This window comes from Lygodium microphyllum, chromosome 23, assembly GCF_053477565.2.
Source record: "Lygodium microphyllum isolate KBCC chromosome 23, Lygodium_microphyllum_v1.1.10, whole genome shotgun sequence".
Lineage (NCBI taxonomy): Eukaryota > Viridiplantae > Streptophyta > Polypodiopsida > Schizaeales > Lygodiaceae > Lygodium > Lygodium microphyllum.
This window is the reverse complement of record NC_141157.1, coordinates 67,525,606-67,545,013: the sequence shown is the minus strand read 5'-3', so window position 1 is coordinate 67,545,013 and position 19,408 is coordinate 67,525,606. Positions and strand designations below refer to the sequence as shown.

Sequence of the window (19,408 nt, the reverse complement as noted above, 5' to 3'; positions counted from 1 at the left end):
TAAGATGTAAAATGTGCTTGATTTCTTTCCCAAATCTTATAGCTTTTGATTTTTTTTTCCTTTCTTTAACTTTTTATTTTTATTTTACAATTTCTTTTGATATTTGTGCTTATTATGTACACTCTTCTCTAAGCCCATGCTGATAGAAACCACTTGTACACATTCGTTTTTTACTATTATAAGTTTAGATAAGTGTTTTATACTAAGTTATTGAATGGTAATGTAGTTTTTCATTTCTATGCTGTAAGAGTAACTAGCATGACTCTTGCGCCTCGTCTTCCCCCTTATCCAACGCTTTAAGCTTTTTTCCTTCCTTTCTCCTCACATTTTGCTTCTCGTTTTTGCAAAATCTATGGATATAGATTTCAGGCTTCAGCATCTGGTTTACTCAGCGAACGACTTGAGGTTGTAGTGTCTTAACATGTGCTCAATAAGAAATGATGCGGTGGGAGTGGGAGTGGAGCCCCTCTGTCGTCCATAGATTGGTCTTACACAACTCTGTCGAGCTTTTGCTACTTTACCTGTACTGCATTTCCAAAGTACCTGCTATCGGAAAACCTTCCTCCCAAGCTCGACACATTTCATATCATCCGAATGGGCATAGATTGTTTAGAGGCAAAGAAATACCAACCAAAAAATAAATCTATAGACCAAATGTCGTTCGATTTCTCACACAGAACATTCCCGAAAGCCCATATGCTTTAATGCTCTTCATAAGGAGGATCCATCAACGATTTCAACGAATCCGTTCTACACCACAAAAAAGCTTACAACTTGAAGATGATCGGGGCGATCATCCCGAATGGCAGTACTCGGTTAGAGTACTTTTATTGCACTGCTGTGGTCTACTATATCACACTGCCCTTTTGAAGAGGCCAAAATTGTGGAGCATGAAACGAATGTGAAAATTCATTGTGGCTAGACACATCCACAATAAATTTCATGCAAGGCTAGAGCTAGCGGAGGAGAAGTCTCCAGAATGAGCCAGTGGTTTAGCGGCAGCTGCATCATCCTCATTGTTTGAGGAAGTTCTGTTAATGGAATTGTTTTGTGCCTTGGTAGCAGTGGAAGGGATCTGGGTCTTTGGTGTTAAACTCAGAAGCTCATTTCTGGCATCCACAAAAGATAACGGAGGCCGAGGAAGCAGTGTCCACGAATGCTCTTCTTTTTTCCCAATTGAAAGAACCGGATCTGTGATTTTTGTCATCGAATCCAGCTTCTCAGGACAAGATGCCACTTTGATGGACTTGGTTGATGCACTTGTACCTCCTGTTAGCTCAGCTTTGGGTAAAAGGTGAACAGGTGGCTTGTATGCCTTCAAAGCATCTTGGCCTGAATGTAGGGGTTGTGTCTTATTAGTGGCTGACCTCATGGTCGATGCGGATGTCAATGCTGGGATCTTACCATCGCTAGCACTGGTCCCTAATGTTTTGGAATGAATAGATTGCCCAAACGGAGAGATTGATCGCAGCATGCTTTTGTATGTTGTGCAAGACAAAGTCCCATTCAAGCTGCCTGATCCAGAAAATGGGGCCCCTGCATGATTTAACACTCTGAGGTTTGCAGAATCAGAGGTTGAGAGGAAACTTAAGCTCGGCCTTAACATATATCGGGAAGAAGCATGGGTGCTTCCGAGTTTGCCCAGTTGAGCATCTGTCAACTGCTGATTGAGCCATCTGCAAGAGGAAATCTATTCAACATTAGTATTTTTCCAGTTCGGAGTTCACCAAACCTGTTAACTTTTTGGACTTACTGAATCATCTGCTGATTGGACTGCTGAAGCTCTTGAGAGTCGTCTAGCTTTCCTTTGAGCTCTTCCACCTGCAAAAATGACTAGATTAATTTTCAAAACATTTAGAAAACATTGAGAGTTTCGTACACAATATTGATTACTGCAATCTAGCAGATCTGGTGTTTTTTTGAACTTTGACAAGTTTACAGCTCTTGAAAGGATGTAAACATTAAGACATGATGGCTAGAAGCTGCCTGCTGCACTGGAAGAGCAACACAAGTAAAAATGATTTTAGGGAAAACCTTCTTTTTAAGGGAATCATTATCATCCCTTAGAGCTGCAATGTCTTGTTTTAATGTGTTGTTTTCTTGCAATGTTCTATCAATGGCTGTTTGCCGCTCAAGGAGAAGATTGTCTTGCTGTGATGCAACTTGCCCTTTTAATTTTACTTTAGCCTTACAAGTACGGAGCTCAGCCTGTAATGCAACAACAAAGCCAGCTGGTAAAATTGGTAAGTCTAGTAGACCATACACACCCCAGGATGATTCTATTAAGCAGAAAACTGCCTGCCTGAAGTTTTTCTATGGACTGACGACATTTGTTCAGTTCAGCATCACTAGTGCTGTACTTTTCTTCAGCATGCTCTGCCACAGTCTGTGCCTCTCTCAAATGCAATTCAATCGAAGCCCTGCAGTTGATCATTATGAGTGATCAAACAGCATCAATATGACTTGGTATTATGATAAACAGTTAATATATATCAGCTTTGGAGGTTATACAACAGAAAATTTTCACAAAAAGATTGAGGAGTCATTTTTACCTTTGGGAAGTTTGGATTTCAAGTTGCTTTTGTAAGCCTGTGATCAGCTCACTTTTGTCTTGAACCTGACATCCATAACCACATATTTATCGCATATTGTGAGAGCAATTCCTAGTGCAAGAATCTCACAGAAAATGAAAGTAAATCATCTCAGAGGATATAACAAGGAAGAAACCCATACTTCCTGATCTAGGGCAGCAAGACGGACAAGATGCTTATTGAGCATCTTTAATGATTCTCCTTTTTCAGCATCCAACTTGTTTTTCTCTGCACGTAGCCCCTCACATTCCTATAATAGAACTGTCAAAATCAGTAGAGCAAAACACTGTTTATGTTTTGGGCTGCACCAGAATGAAACCACTCTACCTGAATCTTATCATCTAGATCCTTCTCAGCAGTTTCTAGGCGTGTTCCAATAGCTGCTACCTTGACTTCTAAAGTATGCTTGCTGTCCACTAATTCCCTTACCTGCATTGCCCCGTTACGCAGACAAGGATTGGCAGGTCAGATATTCACAATTATCTATGGATGACACACTTGCATGCTGCAACGGAATGAAAATATATGCTCATCTCTTAAAGTTCCTGATAGTCTTCCCTTTGACAGGAAATATGAGATGTTAAGAAAATAGCCTGACAGCTCACTGCAGCACTGACTAAAGCCGTAAGTTTAAAGCAAAGAAAGCTTAAAAGCATCATTTTCAGCAAATATGCAATTCATGGTTTGTTTAAGCCCGCATTTCTCTTTACGCATAAACAGTGTGTTATGAATCAATGTCTAAAAAATTGGCTAGTGGCAATTGGTGAACAGACTTCTTAGCAAAGCAGTCAATGGGTGATCAGAGCTCATAATCTAGGATCAGTGGTGTGCATAAGGTCTTGACAACTCTGTGAATGTGTGAAACTGGCTAATGTTGATTACAGATATTCGTGGGATGCACTGATGGTTTTGAAGCCATGCTGGTGGTTCAAATATTTGTTCAACAAGTACATTGTGTAATGGTGCAAGATTCTGACATGGAAGCTACATCAGACTCAAGGCATTTTGAATCAATGATGCACCAGGAATGATTGGATCATTCTCTTTTGATTTTAAGGGGTGGGTGTCCACTTTGTAAGAGCATTTGAAATCATTTCAGCCAGTTACAACAGTTTTCCATATAAGGAGTGGTTAGAAAAGCAGTCAAAAACAAGTTTCATTTAGTGCGGTTGTAGGCCAAGCACAGACAGTAATGGACTGCTGCCTGTATTGATCGCAAATGTGTATATTGCATTTAGAAAGGAGTCTTTTCTGGTCCTTACTCTTCCATTTCAATCTCCATTTGCTGCCAGAGTGCTGTGCCTGCTGCAATTAATATTGTGAAAGAGGAAAGCTGAGTGCAGGTTTATCTACAGCAAAACGCAAGTTGTAAGTTGCCATCAAGTTCAAAGTGTCCAGCAAGCTGCTTTCAGCTTGACTGCAGGATTCATGCATCGAAGTATCTCGCATTTGAAAACTTTCAGGACATTACTTAAGGTGGAAAAGTTTCAGTATGATTTATCCAGGACAATTTTCAGGACAGTCATCAGTGATGTACTCTTAAGTTGACTTACAAAGCTTGCTCAACTCTCTTGACCAAGTTGCTAGAGACTTGGTAAGGATTTGTGACTTTTGTAGTGATTGTCTGTGGTTGTCTCCGTAGCAAAAGAGGAACTGTACTTAGGTTTGCCTTCAAGCTATAAGAAAAAGGATTTTCTTTTCATCAAGCCATCAATCAAGTTTTGCTTCTAAGCATATGCTCAACTGTGAAAAAATGGTATGGCAAAGACAAAACACAAAATGTAAGACAACACATGAAAACACAATCCATAGAAATTTGAATGAGAATATCCTCTGAGGAGCCTCCAACCTCCCTCTCTCAAAGAACTGGGACAGAGGTGAATGAGACTGATGTCAAAGTGTGTTGTACCCATGGCAGATCCCAAAATGCAGCAGCAGCAGTCCACTAGGCAGATGATGATGTGGGCATCAACAGAGGGAATAAAACATATGCCTCCAAAGTGTTCCTGATATTGAGAAGCAGTGGATTAGCAAAACACAGCAAGCAGGATGCAGTGGATTACCAAACCACAGCAGTCCATGTTAGTGGTGTACATTTCATAGGTGTTAGGCTATTTGTTAGACTTGTTATTGGGTGCCTTTATGGGCATTTGGGCAGCCCATTTAGCTCTAGCTCATTTTTCTCAAGTCTTGCCCTAGAGTCTATGTATTCTCCACTTCTTCATTCATGTTACCTTTGATCGCAGCCACTTGGAGAGAGGAAGTCTAGAGGTACTACTGGTCACTACATGGGACATTCACCTGTGAGGTTTGGACAGTACATCTCTTGTATTTTGTTATGGATTCCATTGTCCATTCTAAAACCGGCCTTTGGAAGCCCTAAGGGCAATAAACCCCAGATTCACCAAATCATAGGACTCCAAGATGGCAAGCATCATTACCTGCCAAATGTGGTATTCTTCCCATGGGGCTTTTGATACGAAGGAAGAGCCAATAACACGGGGACCTTATGGTCCATAATAGCCTGAAACTCCATGTTGATCTTGGTAGACATTGTCAATAGAAGTAGTTGTACAAAAACAAGGGCAGCCCCCTCTAATTCTACACATGGTGACGGTGCCTACTAGGGCTTCTTCTGCTCGTCTTCAACGAGTTTCAACTACCAAAGATGATGAAAACTCAAAATCTGCTTCAAAAGACTGAAGACATAGCCTTTTCTCCTTCACCAACAACAATAGTTTGCAAGAAACAACTTTGCTCCTTCCCATGCTTCACTTGTTCGCCTCAGCCCTCGAATGCTGAAAATGCAAACTTTTGTCATGAAGAAACCTCCCATTCAGGTCTGCCCACAATCAATCAGCCCTTCTACATTGCTCCGATACCATGTTAGAGTGCAACAAATGCAGAAGTGTATGGACGGACAAGACTGAAAGACAATGAATATGAGAGAAGAGGGAGAGAGAAAAGAGAGAATAGAATGTAGAAAGTTGCAGTCAATGAATGATGAAATGAAGAAGGCAAATATACAAATGAGTTGTCAAAGTATCTCCTCGAGCCAATCTCTCTCAACACCTGACAAAAACAAGTTAGGTGGGCAAGCTGGCTATAAATAGCATGAAAAATAGCCAAAATATGATCAGGGCGGCTAACCAAAACTGGCTGACCAGCAGCTAGATTTGGCTGACTACACAAAAAATAGCAATCTGCTGTGCTGTACTTCCACATGGCACTACAACATGTCAAACCGTCAGACCTGCCGATAAAAGGTGCCTGCTCTTGGTGACTGCTGAAAATGCCCAAAACTGACATGGAATGCGTAACTATGCTTGAGAGAATTGATTGTAGCAGCTATAGCCTAACAATGCCAATCCAGGGGATGACTAAATCTCTAACACTTTCTAGGTTCAAAAGGGGGACACCATGTGTATAGAGAGTTATTTTAGGTGCACCAACCCAGTACCTTGGGGAACTAGATCTACAACTTGCACAAATACTACAAGAGAGTGAGATCTTGCCTTGAGGAGGTGATGGAGCTCACCATTGCCTTCTAGAAATAGCTCTTTCAATAGGAGATAGTCTCAGCTCAAGTACTGTGCTACAGGGAGTAGGTGTGGAATTGTATTCCATCCCTAGTGACAAAGGACATGGGACAATCACTCCTCACCCCTTTCTCCGAGTAGGAGACATTCCATGTTTTCTAGTCATGAGATTAGTAGAAATGCCCAAGAGAGGATGGGCTATCCAGGGCCTTTTTTTCACTTACTAGAAAGAGGTGTAGAACCCCTTGCTATGAGCCTTCTATGACATCTTCAACTCGGGGAGGATACAAATTGTTTGCTTATCCCTAGAGGTGACTGATCAGCCTACTATCAATGGCCGATAAGGCATTGGCAAAGATGATTCGCAATTGACTTTGCTCCATCCTCCCAGGCATCATTCACAACACAAAGGCAAGCTTGTCCAAGACAGAAGCATCATGGACAATATCTTGACACTCTTCAAGGCTATGAAGTGGGCCCACATAGCAACCAAAGGGTTGCAATGCTCTTTTTGGGCTTAGGAAAAACCTATGACAAGGTGGATTGGGACTTCTTGAAGACTACCATGGCACAATTGGGCTTTCCTTAGCAATGGATCAATAGTGTCTCTCACAAGTCGATTATGATTATGGGGAAGAGGTATAGAGTTCCAACTGAAGTGATCAATCTTCTAGGGCTTCCCCTTCACATGTCCATCTTACATTTGCACATATGATTAATTACTTGCTAGGTACAGCTTATTACAACGTTTGCCTTTGACACCCATTGACTTCTTAGGGTCCTTGGCCCATCATTGTGGAATAACTAGTTTGCACATCACATGTCCATCTTACATTTGCACATATGATTAATACTTAATCAAATGCTAAGCAAAGCATCAATATTTCACATCCTCATGACACTATCCTTCCTATTCCTCCATTGAGGATTTACATGATGTATCGTTGACTTCTCCTCTTGTGTTGCAATCTATATCTAGTGCTCAGCCAAAAGCAATTGAATCTACTTTCCCATGAGACCCTCTAGTTTAGCAAATCATGGAGTGTAGTGTCTCACTTGGTCCAAATGTCTATCACCCAGATCAAGACAATATTCATCTTCCCACTTGCACATCTCTAGAGTCTAGCAAGGCATGCTCTAGTTTGTATCCATTTCTAGCGCACATTTTTACTCTTACTATCCTACATCTTTAGCATGCTAATCCTTTCATAGAGAATCTTCATCGAGGTAGAGATATGTATACCATATGATCTCATGTGATATACTCATGCTTATTTCTTGAGTAATATTCATGATCAAAATGACTATTTGGCTTTTGCCAGGGCTTAATGTTGTTCTTTCCACCCCCTTGCTTCCCCTTTTGTGGAGTGGAGAGACAAGGACCCCCTCTAAAGTTGATAAAAGGGATTTCTTGTGAACCTAATCAAACAACCTTGTGTACCACAATAGTTGATATTATAGTTCATAGAATGTGGACAACTAGGGTTGCGAGATGATTTATTGTATGAAGTTGAATTCTTTGGGTGGTAGCCTATTCATTAATGTGACTTAGTCATCATCTAACTTTGGTGGGCCAACACTATCAAATTCAGTGAGTAAATGCTAATACTTGGTCAACTTGGCTATCATGGTCCAATGGGTCGTGGGTGTCAATGTTGTACCTAGCTCTCTTGCTCTATCTATGGTGACTTCTTACAAGGCAATTGAGTAGGTCCAAATGCACCTTGATCAGTGATGTCTGATGTCACTTTTGCTCTGAAGTCACCAATGTGTCGAACTCACCCCCTACTTTGATCATAGAATGTAATCTCAATACTTGCACAATTCAATGAGAGAGCGTGCAAGGCAAGGTTGATTTGAGAAGTCCATCACTTTGGTTAGGGAATCAAAGCCATCCTAAAAGAAGCAATGGAAGTATCCCCAAATCTCATAGTATACGGGTAGTAACATATGTAGTACTCCTCGAACTCTTCTCCATCTAACATAATTGGATACTCCTTAGGGGCAATGGAAATAGTGCCAACTAATCTCTATCCTTGATTGGTGTGAAGATGCACAAGTCTAGCCAATATGACATCTAACTCCATGGGAGTGGTGGGCGTCCATGTAGCTTGGGCGAACAACGACGAACCTTCAAAAGATAGTTTTTTTTTGCAAGTAAAATGTGGTTGATTATATTACTCATAATAAAATTGATTACAACGGAGTGCTCATGCTCAACAGACTAGCTGGAGCTGATAAAAGTCACAAGTACATCATGTATACAAGCAACTCAAGGCGGTCTGGGGGGACGAGGGCAAGAAGCCACGGAGGGGGGGTGTATCGCCATCTGGGGCTGCCTGCCTACATCAGGAAAAACAAATCCTGGCCGCCCCAAGTGCGCATGAAATGACATCGGAGCTCCTGACAAGCCTTGGACTCGCCCTGCACCTGATCCCATTGGCTGCGGAGGGAGTGGATGATGGAGGTCCAGAGCTCTGCTAAGGTCACCTCTACTGAAAGTCTCTCTCCGCCGAAAGCCTCTTGACACTGCGCCTTCCAAATATGCCAATTAGTAAGACCCCCTATGATCTCCCACAGAGCGGTCTGCTGTGGGATCCAAAACCTGGCAGATGGATAGAGCTTCTAAATTGACCACTCTGCACGACCTTGCCTCAATAATGAATATTGTGTCGTCCTATATCCCGGCCTCATACAGAAGGTGACGGCCCTGGCTGACTGCTTGCCAGCGAAAAGCTCCCCATACGAGATACATCCAAGGTTGGGTGCTATACGGCAAAGGATGCGGCATCCTCCTCTCCATACGAGTTGCGCTGCCTCACATGCCCAAAGACAGTGCTTTGGGGTTTCCAGAGTTTGCTGTGTGCAGTGCTTACAACCTCCCTCATTCTGCATATGGGCAAGCCAACTTCCCACCTCCAAGCCTCCATGTGCCACCAGCCATAGAAAATATGATACCCTTCTCGACCTCCAGCGGTCCCATAGGCGGCGCCAAAAGGTCTGCTAGAAAGGCTTCGTGATGCTGTCCTCCACCCAGTGCTTGCTACGTGACGGCGCCCAATCCGTATCCTCCTGTATCAGTACGTGTCTACCAATCCTGGCAATGTACTCCAGGAATCTCAGTGGCTTCTTAGAGACTGCAGTGGCTGGCCATAGCCACTCACCCGAATCCCACTCCTGCTCATCAAGTGGCTTGCCCTCCCAGATCCAGAGGCACCACTCCCTGAGCTCCTGCCAAAAGACAAAAGGATCCAGCCACCATGTCTTCCCCTGAAGACCAATCACCCTGATCCTCTTCCATGAAAGAACAGCTATCCCCTCATCCTACTGCCCTCTGTCAAGGGCCAGACGCCCCCCCTCCTCTATGGTGAAGAAGGTCCTAGGTGGAGCACCGCCCACTCTACCTACCACCTGTAGGAGGATGCCTGCTGGTGAGAACCTAGCGGCCCATACCTCCTCGGGCTCTATCGGCTCTCGTATTGGGGGGAGCAAGCCACTCCTGAGGTATTGCTACGTCTATCTCCCTTCTCAACTCCACTCCTCTTTGGCGGCCTGATACTCACTGCAGCACCTCCTCATCCACCATCCTATACACCTCCCGCCATGTCCTGATGGTATGAGCCGGGTCAGTCTCCCAACCATCCCATTGGATGTGGGGGTGCCCGCCAATCTGCGCCCCTTCCCGATCCCTGACCTGGGGGTTCCAGATCACCGACTGACAGTCTATCTCCTCCTGGTAGCTTGGGGGGCCCTAGATTAGAGCCTTACGGAGGCCCTGCCACACACGGAGCAAGCTACATAGGAAAGATGATCTGGGGGGGGGGGGGGGGGGAATTTGAGCTGACGTGAAGATCCATCTCAGGGACGGCCTCCACTCACTGCCAAGCCTCGATCTACACTCTTGAAGACCCTCCGGCAATAGGACCTTCCAGGTCTGCCCTCTCAGTGTAAGGCTGCGGACAACTAGCTTGCCCAGAAGGGCCATACTCTGATACTCTAGGTCTATGATCCCAAGCCCCAACAATTGCTAGGTAAACGGCTCCTACCGTCGCGCTGCTGTTCCATCTCCCCCAACATCTCCAATGCGCCCCCTGCTGACCCGTAGCGTGCGCTGCCAGCTCCCCGCCATCCCCCCCTGCCTTCTGTGCCGCTTGTCCCCCGTCTCCCCCCAATGCGACCCCCTGTCTTCCCCCCTAGCGCGCAGCGCGACCCACCATCCGTCTTCCCTCAACGCGACTCCTCCCCCCCAACACGACCCCTCGTCAGTCCCCGCCCAACACCACACCTTCTGCCCCCCCCCCTCCCCCTGCATGCCTCGCCTCCCCTGCTGTAAACACGATATTTCCACCCCCACCTGGAAACTTGTCCTCCCCACTCGCCTGGACCCGCGATGTGTCCTCCCGCTTGAGGATCTGGTTCCCAGCCCCTCCGCACTCCCCCCCCCCACCTCACTATGAGTTGGATTACAGCAGTGTCCAACACTTCCCCTACCGTGTAAACAAGCTTTTCCCACCCCCCCCCCCCCTTGCCATCGGTTCTCCTTCCCTCCAGTTGCTCCCTTCCTCTGCAGCAATATACCCCTCCTGCTCCGATAGCGCAGCAGCGTGAGTGGTAGGTCCTTAGTTGGGATGCGATGGAAACCTCTGGTCACGTCGGCGCATTCTATGAGTGCCCCCCAGTCAAACACCTTGCGCATCATCCTCTTTGAGGAACAGCTCTTGGCCGTCCGGGCCATAGAGTTGGAGCTGAAAGAAACAACGATCTTTGGTTAGGTCGTTGGACATTCCCCATCGAGAGGCCAGTTGCGGGACTGGCTCCACTCTACGCTGCGCATTGGCACAGCGTAGATCTTGGAGGCAGTGCTAATGGGCTGAGGGATCTTCATGGTTCGACTCACCTCTACGAACGCAGCCCGTGAGTTGGTGGAGAGCTCGCCCTATGCCTCTACAAATGGGGTCATCTACATGGTTCCTTGGTATAGCGGCTTCACAGTGGAGTCATTTGCGCTCCACAACAGTTTTCTCAGACACCCAATCACCCTACTTTTTCCTGGACTGGCGGTAGAATACCACCAGTTAGTGGAGAACTTTAGATGGCTTTTTGGCACAGTTCTCCATGCTTCCTTTACGGATGCAGTGACAGCTGCAGGAGTCCCAAAGGTACGAGTGGCCGTGAAAGACACAAAAAGCATACCAAAGTTCCTGGAGATTGAGGCTGGAGGTCACTCCTTTAGGCAGCAGGTCATTGTGACTGGGCAACCAGGGCAGTGCCTGCGTTGCCATGACTTTGGACATCACGCAGCAAATTGTACGCGTTTCGGGGCCAAGGCGGCTCCGGTGACGGGCCCACAGGTGGACGCCGACGGCTTCACACGGATCCAGAGACAACAGAGAGGGAGACGGCAGGGGGGACCGTAGATAACGCCTCAGTCGCAGCCTCAACAGCAAGGCTTAGGAGGGCGAGTGACGCCCCCTCGGCAGAGCACTCCGCAGCCCCCCCTGCCCATCCCACCCGGAAGGACAACAGTCCCCCACAGCTACCACTCGCGCCACAGACTACCCCACCTGAGATCCCACAGCCCCCACACCCACCCTCCACCACCTCCCAAGCTCTCCCCACTGACCCTGGCCCACAGCCCTCCCCTTCCAGGGCCACCAGTCCCCCCCCTAACACCCGCCACATACTTCCGACCATCCCACCATCCCTTGACTCTCTTTCCCCCTACCATCTCCCCTGCCGAGCACCCCCCCTGATCCGCACCCATTGCAGGTGATCTGCCACATACGACTCTCAGTATGGCTGATAGATGCATTGATTGTACCACCTGGAGCATCTATCACCCCTATGGTCCGGCCGAGTTCCACCATGGGGGATTGGAGTTCGCCATCTAGACCTGCGGCAAAGCGTACCTGCATGCTCCAAAGTTTCTCATCCTCATCAGCAGCTTCCACATCGAACAGATGTCTGTTCGGTCAGTCGCAGGTTTTCCCATGAGCTTACACCTTGCATCCTGGAGTGTGAATAGTCTCCACTACAGTGGGGCACATGGATCCAAGAAGTTGATTGTTCGGCAGAAGCTGCAGCCTGCCCTTGCTAGACGGATCGACATTTTACTTTTACAGGAGCACAAGCTCACTCTCTCCCAGGCCCAGCGGGTAGGGAAGGTACTCCCAAGCAGCTCGCACACTTACTGGGAGCATGCCATAGGTGCCCACGGTAGGAGTGGAGGCGTATGCACCTCTATTGGCCCGAGTCTCACCGCCTGTGTACGAGACCACGGGACAATAGTGGCAAGGGGGGTTCTATTGATCAGACTGGATATTGGGGACTCGTGCCTTGGAGTCCTCAACGTCTATGCCTCTACGAAGGTTAGGGCACGCAGCAGGTTCTGGCTGGAGATCGCGGATGGACTCCCAGAGGTGGACTCATGGATCGTTGGAGGAGACTTCAACAACCTGGAGGCTTTGGAGGACCAGCAAGGCAGAGGTAGAAACTATCAGGGCATGACTGGGGAGGAAAAGGAGGCATGAGAGGTATTTCTATTGGCAGTAGGTGCACATGATGCGTGGAGAGACCCTGCCTTCCACAGGAGGGAGAGGTCGTTGGACTTCTCTTGGGGATACAGGCGGCTAGGTGGAGTTCTACTGGAGTGGTTGGACAGGATTTTTGTGGGAGAGTGGGGAGGCTCTCGTGGGGGCCAGATTGGGCGGTTGGCGGGCACCACATTGTCTGATCACTGCTCGGTTCTCCTAACTCTAGATCCCCCAACATCTGTCCTAGACATTCGATCCTGTAGGACCCTTGACTCAATCTATAGGAGGGAGGAGGTGACGAGGCAGATAGAGCAGCTTTGGACTAGGGAGTGAGGCAGAGATCCTAGCCAAGTCGAGCAGAATCTACCAAAAGGCAGCCATAGAGGCCAGGCAACAAAGCTGGGAGGAGGAGAGAGCGCTCTAGCGGGACCTTGCAGCCATGCAGAGATTACTATAGGAGGCACCAGGGGACCCCACCCTCCACGCACAAGATGTGCGAGCGCGAGCAGCCATTGCTGGCCTAGAGGACAAGCCATTTGAGTTCTCTTTCCGCACGTCAGCAACTTTTTGGACGCGGAAGAGGGACACAATGTGAGGGAGTTTTTCCAAGTGCACCAGCCTCGCACCTCAGGAGTGCAGATACGTAGCCTTCGAGATCAATATGGGAGGACTCGTTCAAGCCCAGATGAGGTGATGGAGATTGCCACTGATTACTACAGACGCCTTTTCCAACAGGAGACAGCCTCAGCTAGAGGACAGCGATGTGGGCAGCAGGTCTGGGATCACATCCCGTCCCTTGTCACAGAGGAGATGGGACGCCCCCTCCTAGCCCCCTTCACAGAGAAGGAACTAGAGGAGGCTTTCCATACACAGGACGGGCAAAAATGCCCAGGAGAGGATGGCCTCTCTAAGGCCTTCTTTACTACCTACTGGAAAGTGGTGAAGGACCCCCTACTGATGGCCTTCCAAGAGATCTTCACTTCAGGACAGATGCCACGAGCCTTTCGACAGGCCTTATCAGTCTTCTCCCCAAAGGGGGAGACCGATTGGAGCTTTCCCAATGGAGATCGATCACCTTATTGTCAGTGGCCTATAAGGCAACGGCAAAGATGATTGGTAGGCGATTACGCCCCGTGCTGCCAGACATCATCCATGACACACAGACAGGCTTTATCCAGGATAGGAGTATCCTAGACAATGTATTCACCTTCTTTGAGGCGACAGAGTGGGCTCAACACAGTGGGTAGAGACTGGTTGTACTACTCTTGGATTTCTAGAAAGCTTATGAGAAGGTGGACTGGGATTTCCTAGAGGGCACCATGGTGAGGTTGGATTTCCCCCAGGCTTGGATTCGCAGGGTCGCCGCACTTTACAGATCGGCCACCATTAGGGTTCTCATAGATGGTAGGCGAGGGGAGGAGTTTCGGCTGGAGAGATCGGTCCGACAGGGCTGCCCCCTAGCCCCGTACCTGTTCCTACTCTTTGTAGAGGCGATGTCTCACTTCCTGAGGTCTCGTGTGAGCGGATTACGCGGCCTTTGACTTCCCGTGAGAGAGGAGACTGAGTTGCTAGACTCAAAGTATGCAAATGATACAGCACTCTACATAGAGGACGACGAGTTGATGTTGGAGAGAGTGAGGCTGACTCTTGAGGTGTTCTGTTCCGTAGCGGGAGTGAAAATCAACTGGCGAAAGTCGGTTGGTTTCCTCACAGACCCGGACTCTAGCACGGAGTGGGGCGCCCACCTAGGATTTAGATGGGTGAGCAGAGGGCAGACCGTCCGGTACCTAGGGTTCCAGGTGGGACTCGAGATCACTCCCGCCCAGCAGTTTCTTCCAGTCCTCGATTCTATTCGGAGGAAGCTGACTTATTGGAGCACGGCTCGCCTCTCACTAGCCGGCCGAGCCCTGGTGGTTAACCAGGTCCTCCTAGCGACGGCCTAGTACATCGCCTCGTGTTGGTGCTTCTCCTCATCCTGCGTAGTGCAGCTTCGCCGCCTAGTGCGGAACTTCCTTTGGTCCGGGTCAGACGGCTCCAGGGATTCCCGGGCCAAGGTGGCATGGGCGACCATCATACGGCATCGGTCAGAGGGAGGACTTGGGATCATAGACCCAGAGTTTCAGAGTATGGCCCTCTTGGGCAAGCTAGTTATCCGTGGCCTCACACCTGGAGGGCAAACCTAGAAGGTCCTATTGTAGGAGGGTCTTCAGGATTGTAGACTAAGGCTTGGCGGTGAGTGGAGGCCGTCCCTGAGATGGATCTTCACGTCAGCCCAAGTCACCCCCCCCAGATCACCTTTCCTACGCAGCTTAGTCCGCGTGTGGCACGGCCTCCATAAGGCCCTAATCCAGAGCCCCCCAGGCTGCCAGGAGGAGATAGACCATTAGCTGGTGATATGGAATCCCCAGGTCAAAGATCGGGAAGGGGCACAGATTGGTGAGCGCCCCCACATTCAGTGGGCTGGTTGGGAGGCCGTTGGGAGGCCGGCCTGGTTCGTATCATCAGGACATGGCGGGAGGTATACAGGATGGCAGACGAGGAGGTATTGCAGCGAGTTTCAGGCTACCAGAGAGGAGTGGAGTTGAGGCGAAGAGAGATAGATACAGCAATACCTCCGGAGTGGCTTGCTCCCCCGATACGAGTGCGGATAGAGCCTGGGGAGGTATGGGCTATCAGGTTTTCACCAGCACGTATCCCCCTACAGGTAGTAGGCAGAGTGGGCGGCCCCCCGCAAGGAACTTTCTTCACCGTTTAGGAGGGGCGTCTGGCCCTTGACAAAGGGCAGTAGGATGAGGGGATGGCTACCCTTTCATGGAGGAGGATTCAGGTGGTGGGCCTTCAGGGGAAGACATGGCGATTGGATCCCTATGTTTTCTGGAAGGAGCTCAAGGAGTGGCGCCTTTGGATCTGGGAGGACAGACCACTTGATGAGCTGGAGTGGGATCCAAGAGAGTGGCTATGGCCGACCACTGCACTCGCCATGAAGCCACCAAGGTTCCTAGAGTACACTGCTAGGATTGGCAAACACGTACTGATGTAGGAGGATATGGATTGGGCACCGTCACGTAGCAGGCACTGGGCGGAGCACAGCATCACGGAGCCATTCCGACGGACCTTCTGGTGCCCCCTATGGGATAGTTGGAGGCCAAGGAGGGTATTGTATTTCTTATGGCTGGTAGCACATGGAGGCTTGGCGGTGGGAAGTTATCTTGCCCAGTTGCAAAAGGAGGGAGGTAGTAAGCGTTGCACACAGTAGCCTTTGGAAACCCCAAAGCACTGCCTTTGGTCATGTGAGGAGGCGTAGCTCGTGTGGAGAGGAGCATGCCGCATCCTCCGCCGTATAGCACCCAGCCTTGAATGTATCTCATGGGGAGCTTTCTGCTGGCAGGCAGTCAGCCAGGGTCCTCACCTTCTGTATGAGGCCGGGATGCTGAACATGATATTCATCATTGAAGCAGGGTCGTGCACAATGGTCGGTTTGGAGGCTCTACCCATCCGCCAGGTACTGGAGCCCACAGCAGACCGCTCTGAGGTATGAGAAATCATAGGGAGTCTTACTGGATGGCATATCTAGAAGGCATGGTATCAGGAGACTTTCGGCGGAGAGACTCTTTCAGCATAGGCGACCCTAGCTGAGCTCTGGACCTCCATCATCCACTCCCTCCGCGGCCGTTGGGATCAGGTGCAGGGTGAGTCTAGGGTTCATCAGGAGCTCTGTGGTCACTTCATGCATACTTGGGGCGGCCAGGACCTGTTTTTCGTGATGCAGGCAGGCAGCCTCAGATGGCGATATACCATTCCCCCTAGAGTGCCCTAAGAGGCTTGTATTCATGATGTATTTGTGTTTCTGCATCGGCTCCAGCTAGTCTGTTGAGCATGAGCACTCCGTTGTAATAAGTTTCTTTGAGTAATATAATTACCCACATTTTATTTGCAAAAAAAAAAACATCCCAAGCCCTTCCTCTGACCGATGTCGTATGATGGTCGCCCATGCCACCTTGGCCCTGGAATCCCTAGAGTCGTCTGACCCAAACCAAAGGAAGTTCTGCACTAGGCAGCGAAGCTGCACTACGCAAGATGATGAGAAGCACCAACACAAGGCGATGTACTAGGCCGTCGCTAGGAGGGCCTGGTTAACCACCAAGGCTCTCGGCCGGTTAGTGAGAGGAGAGCCGTGCTCCAGTAGGTCAACTTCCTCCGAATAGAGTCGAGGACTGGAAGAAACTGCCGGGCGGGAGTGATGTCAAGTCCCACCTGTAACCCTAGGTACCGGAGCGTTTGCTCTCTACTCATCTCTCTAAATCCCAAGTGGACGCCCCACTCCGTACTAGAGCGTGGGTCTATGAGGAAACCAATCGACTTTCGGCAGTTGATTTTTGCTTCCGCTACCAACACGAGGCGATGTACTAGATTGTCACTAAGAGAACCCGGTTAACCACTAGGGCTCTCGGCCGGCTAGTGAGAGGAGAGTTGTGCTCTAGTAGGTCAACTTCCTCCGAATAGAGTCGAGGACTGGAAGAAATTGTCAGGCAAGAGTGATGTCGAGTCCCACCTGGAACCCTAGGTACCGGACGGTCTGCCCTCTGCTCACCTCTCTAAATCCTAGGTGGACGCCCCACTCCGTGCTAGAGCCCAGGTCTGTGAGGAAACCAACCGACTTTCGGCAGTTGATTTTTGCTCCCGCTACAGAACAGAACATCTCAAGAGCCAGCCAGCCTCTCTCCAGCATCAACTCATCGTCCTCTATGTAGAGTGTTGTATCATCTGCATACTGGGTCTAACAACTCAGTCTTCTCTCTCACTGGAAGTCAAAGGCCACGTAATCCACTCACACGTGACTTGAGGAAGTGGGACATCGCCTCTGCAAAGAGTAAGAATAGGTACGGGGCCAGGGGGCAGCTCTGTCGGACCGATCTCTCCAGCTAAAACTCCTTCCCTCGCCTACCACCTATGAGGACCCTGCTGGTGGCCACTGTAAAGTGCGGAGACCCCGCAAATCCAAGCCTGGGGGGACCCAGTCTCACCATGGTGCCCTCTAGGAAATCCCAATCCACCCTATCATAAGCTTTCTCGAAATCCAAGAGTAGTACGGCCAGTCTCTGACCATTGTGTTGAGCCCACTCTGTCGCCTCAAAGAAGGTGAATACATTGTCCAAGATGCTCCTATCCTGGACAAAGCCTATCTGTGTGTCATGGATGATATCTGAAGCACGGGGCGTAATCGCCTACCAATCATCTTTGCTAGTGCCTTATAGGCCATTGACAATAAGGTGATCGTTCTCCATTGAGAAAGCTCCAACCGGTCTCCCCCTTTGGGGAAAAGACTGATAAGGCCTGCCGAAAGGCTCCCTGGCATTTGTCCTAAAGTGAAAATCTCCTGGAAGGCCACCAATAGGGGTCCTTCACCACTTCCCAGTAGGCAGTGAAGAAGGCCTTAGAGAGGCCATCCTCTCCCGAGCATTTCTGCCCATCCTGTGTATGGAAAGCCTCCTCTAGTTCCTTCTCTTTGAAGGGGACTAGGAGGGAGCGTCCCATCTCCTCTGTGACAAGGGACGAGATGTGATCTCAAACCTGCTGCCTACATCATTGTCCTCTAGTTGAGGCTATCTCCTACTGGAAAAGGCGTCTGTAGTAGTCGGTGGCAATCTCCATCACCTCATTGAGGCTAGAACAAATCCTCCCATACTGATCTCGAAGGCTGCGTATCTGCTCTCCTGAGGTGCGAGATTGGTGCACCTGGAAAAATTCCTTGCACATTGTGTCCCTTTTCGCGTTCAAAAAGCTGCCGAGGTGTGGAAAGAGAACTTTGAGTGCATGTCCTCTAGACCAGCAATGGTTGTTTGTGTGTGCACCTTTTGTGCGTGAAGGGTGGGATCCCCTGGTGCCTCCTGTAATAATCTTTGTGTGGCTGCAAGGTCGCACCAGAGTGCTCTCTCCTCCTCGCAGCTCTGCTGCTTGGCCTGTATGGCTACCTCTTGGCATATTCTGCTCGACTCGGCTAGGACCTTTGCCACCTCCTTTGCAATCCAGTCCCTCCTGCCCCACTCCCTGGTCCAAATCTGCTCTATTTGTCTCGCTACCTTCGCCCTCCTCTAGATCGAGTCAGGGATCTGACAGGATCGCGTGTCTAGGACAGATGCTGGGGGATCTAGTGTCAGGAGAACCGGACAATGATCGGACAACGTGGTACCTGCCAACTGCCCAATCTAGCCTCCCCGAGAGCCTCCCCACTCTCCCACATAAAACCTGTCCAACCGCTCTAGCAAGGCTCCACCTAGCCGCCTGTATCCCTAAGAGAAGTTTAGCGAACTCTCCCTCCTATGGAAGGCAGGGTCTCTCCAGGCATTGCGTGCTCCTACTGCCAATAGAAAGACCTCCCATGTCTCTTGCTCCTCCGCGGCCATGCCTTGGTAGTTCCTGCCTCTGCCTTGTTGGTCCTCCAAAGCCTCCAGATTGTTGAAGTCTCCTCCAACGATCCAGGAGTCCACCTCTGGGAGTCCCTCCGCGATCTCCACCTAGAACCTGTTGCGTGCCCTAACCTCCGTAGGGGCATAGATATTGAGGGCTCCAAGGCACGAGTCCCCAATATCCAATCTGATCCATAGAACCCTCCCTGCCACTATCATCCCATGGTCTTGTACACAAGCAGTGAGACTCGGGCCAATAGAGGTGCATATGCCTCCACTCCTGCCATGGGCACCTATGGCGTGCTCCCAGTAAGTGTGCGAGCTGCCCAAAAGTACAT

At 49.3% G+C, this 19,408-nt stretch overlaps 1 protein-coding gene across 2 annotated transcripts in view; it reads right to left on the bottom strand.

Moving 5' to 3' along the window:
- Positions 1 to 250: 250 nt before the first annotated feature.
- The window catches only part of LOC148016291 (uncharacterized), a 40,419-nt gene continuing 21,261 nt past the window's right edge, over positions 251 to 19,408 (bottom strand). For both annotated transcript variants that reach the window (XM_087664579.1, XM_087664580.1), the window contains exons 8-14: positions 2,919 to 3,020; positions 2,734 to 2,841; positions 2,553 to 2,617; positions 2,303 to 2,420; positions 2,035 to 2,208; positions 1,754 to 1,821; positions 251 to 1,676 (exon numbers count right to left, since the gene is read on the bottom strand). In XM_087664579.1, coding sequence (XP_087520705.1) covers positions 941 to 1,676; positions 1,754 to 1,821; positions 2,035 to 2,208; positions 2,303 to 2,420; positions 2,553 to 2,617; positions 2,734 to 2,841; positions 2,919 to 3,020 — 1,371 coding nt within the window. In that variant the 3' untranslated portion in view covers positions 251 to 940. The remainder of the gene's footprint in view (positions 1,677 to 1,753; positions 1,822 to 2,034; positions 2,209 to 2,302; positions 2,421 to 2,552; positions 2,618 to 2,733; positions 2,842 to 2,918; positions 3,021 to 19,408) is intronic.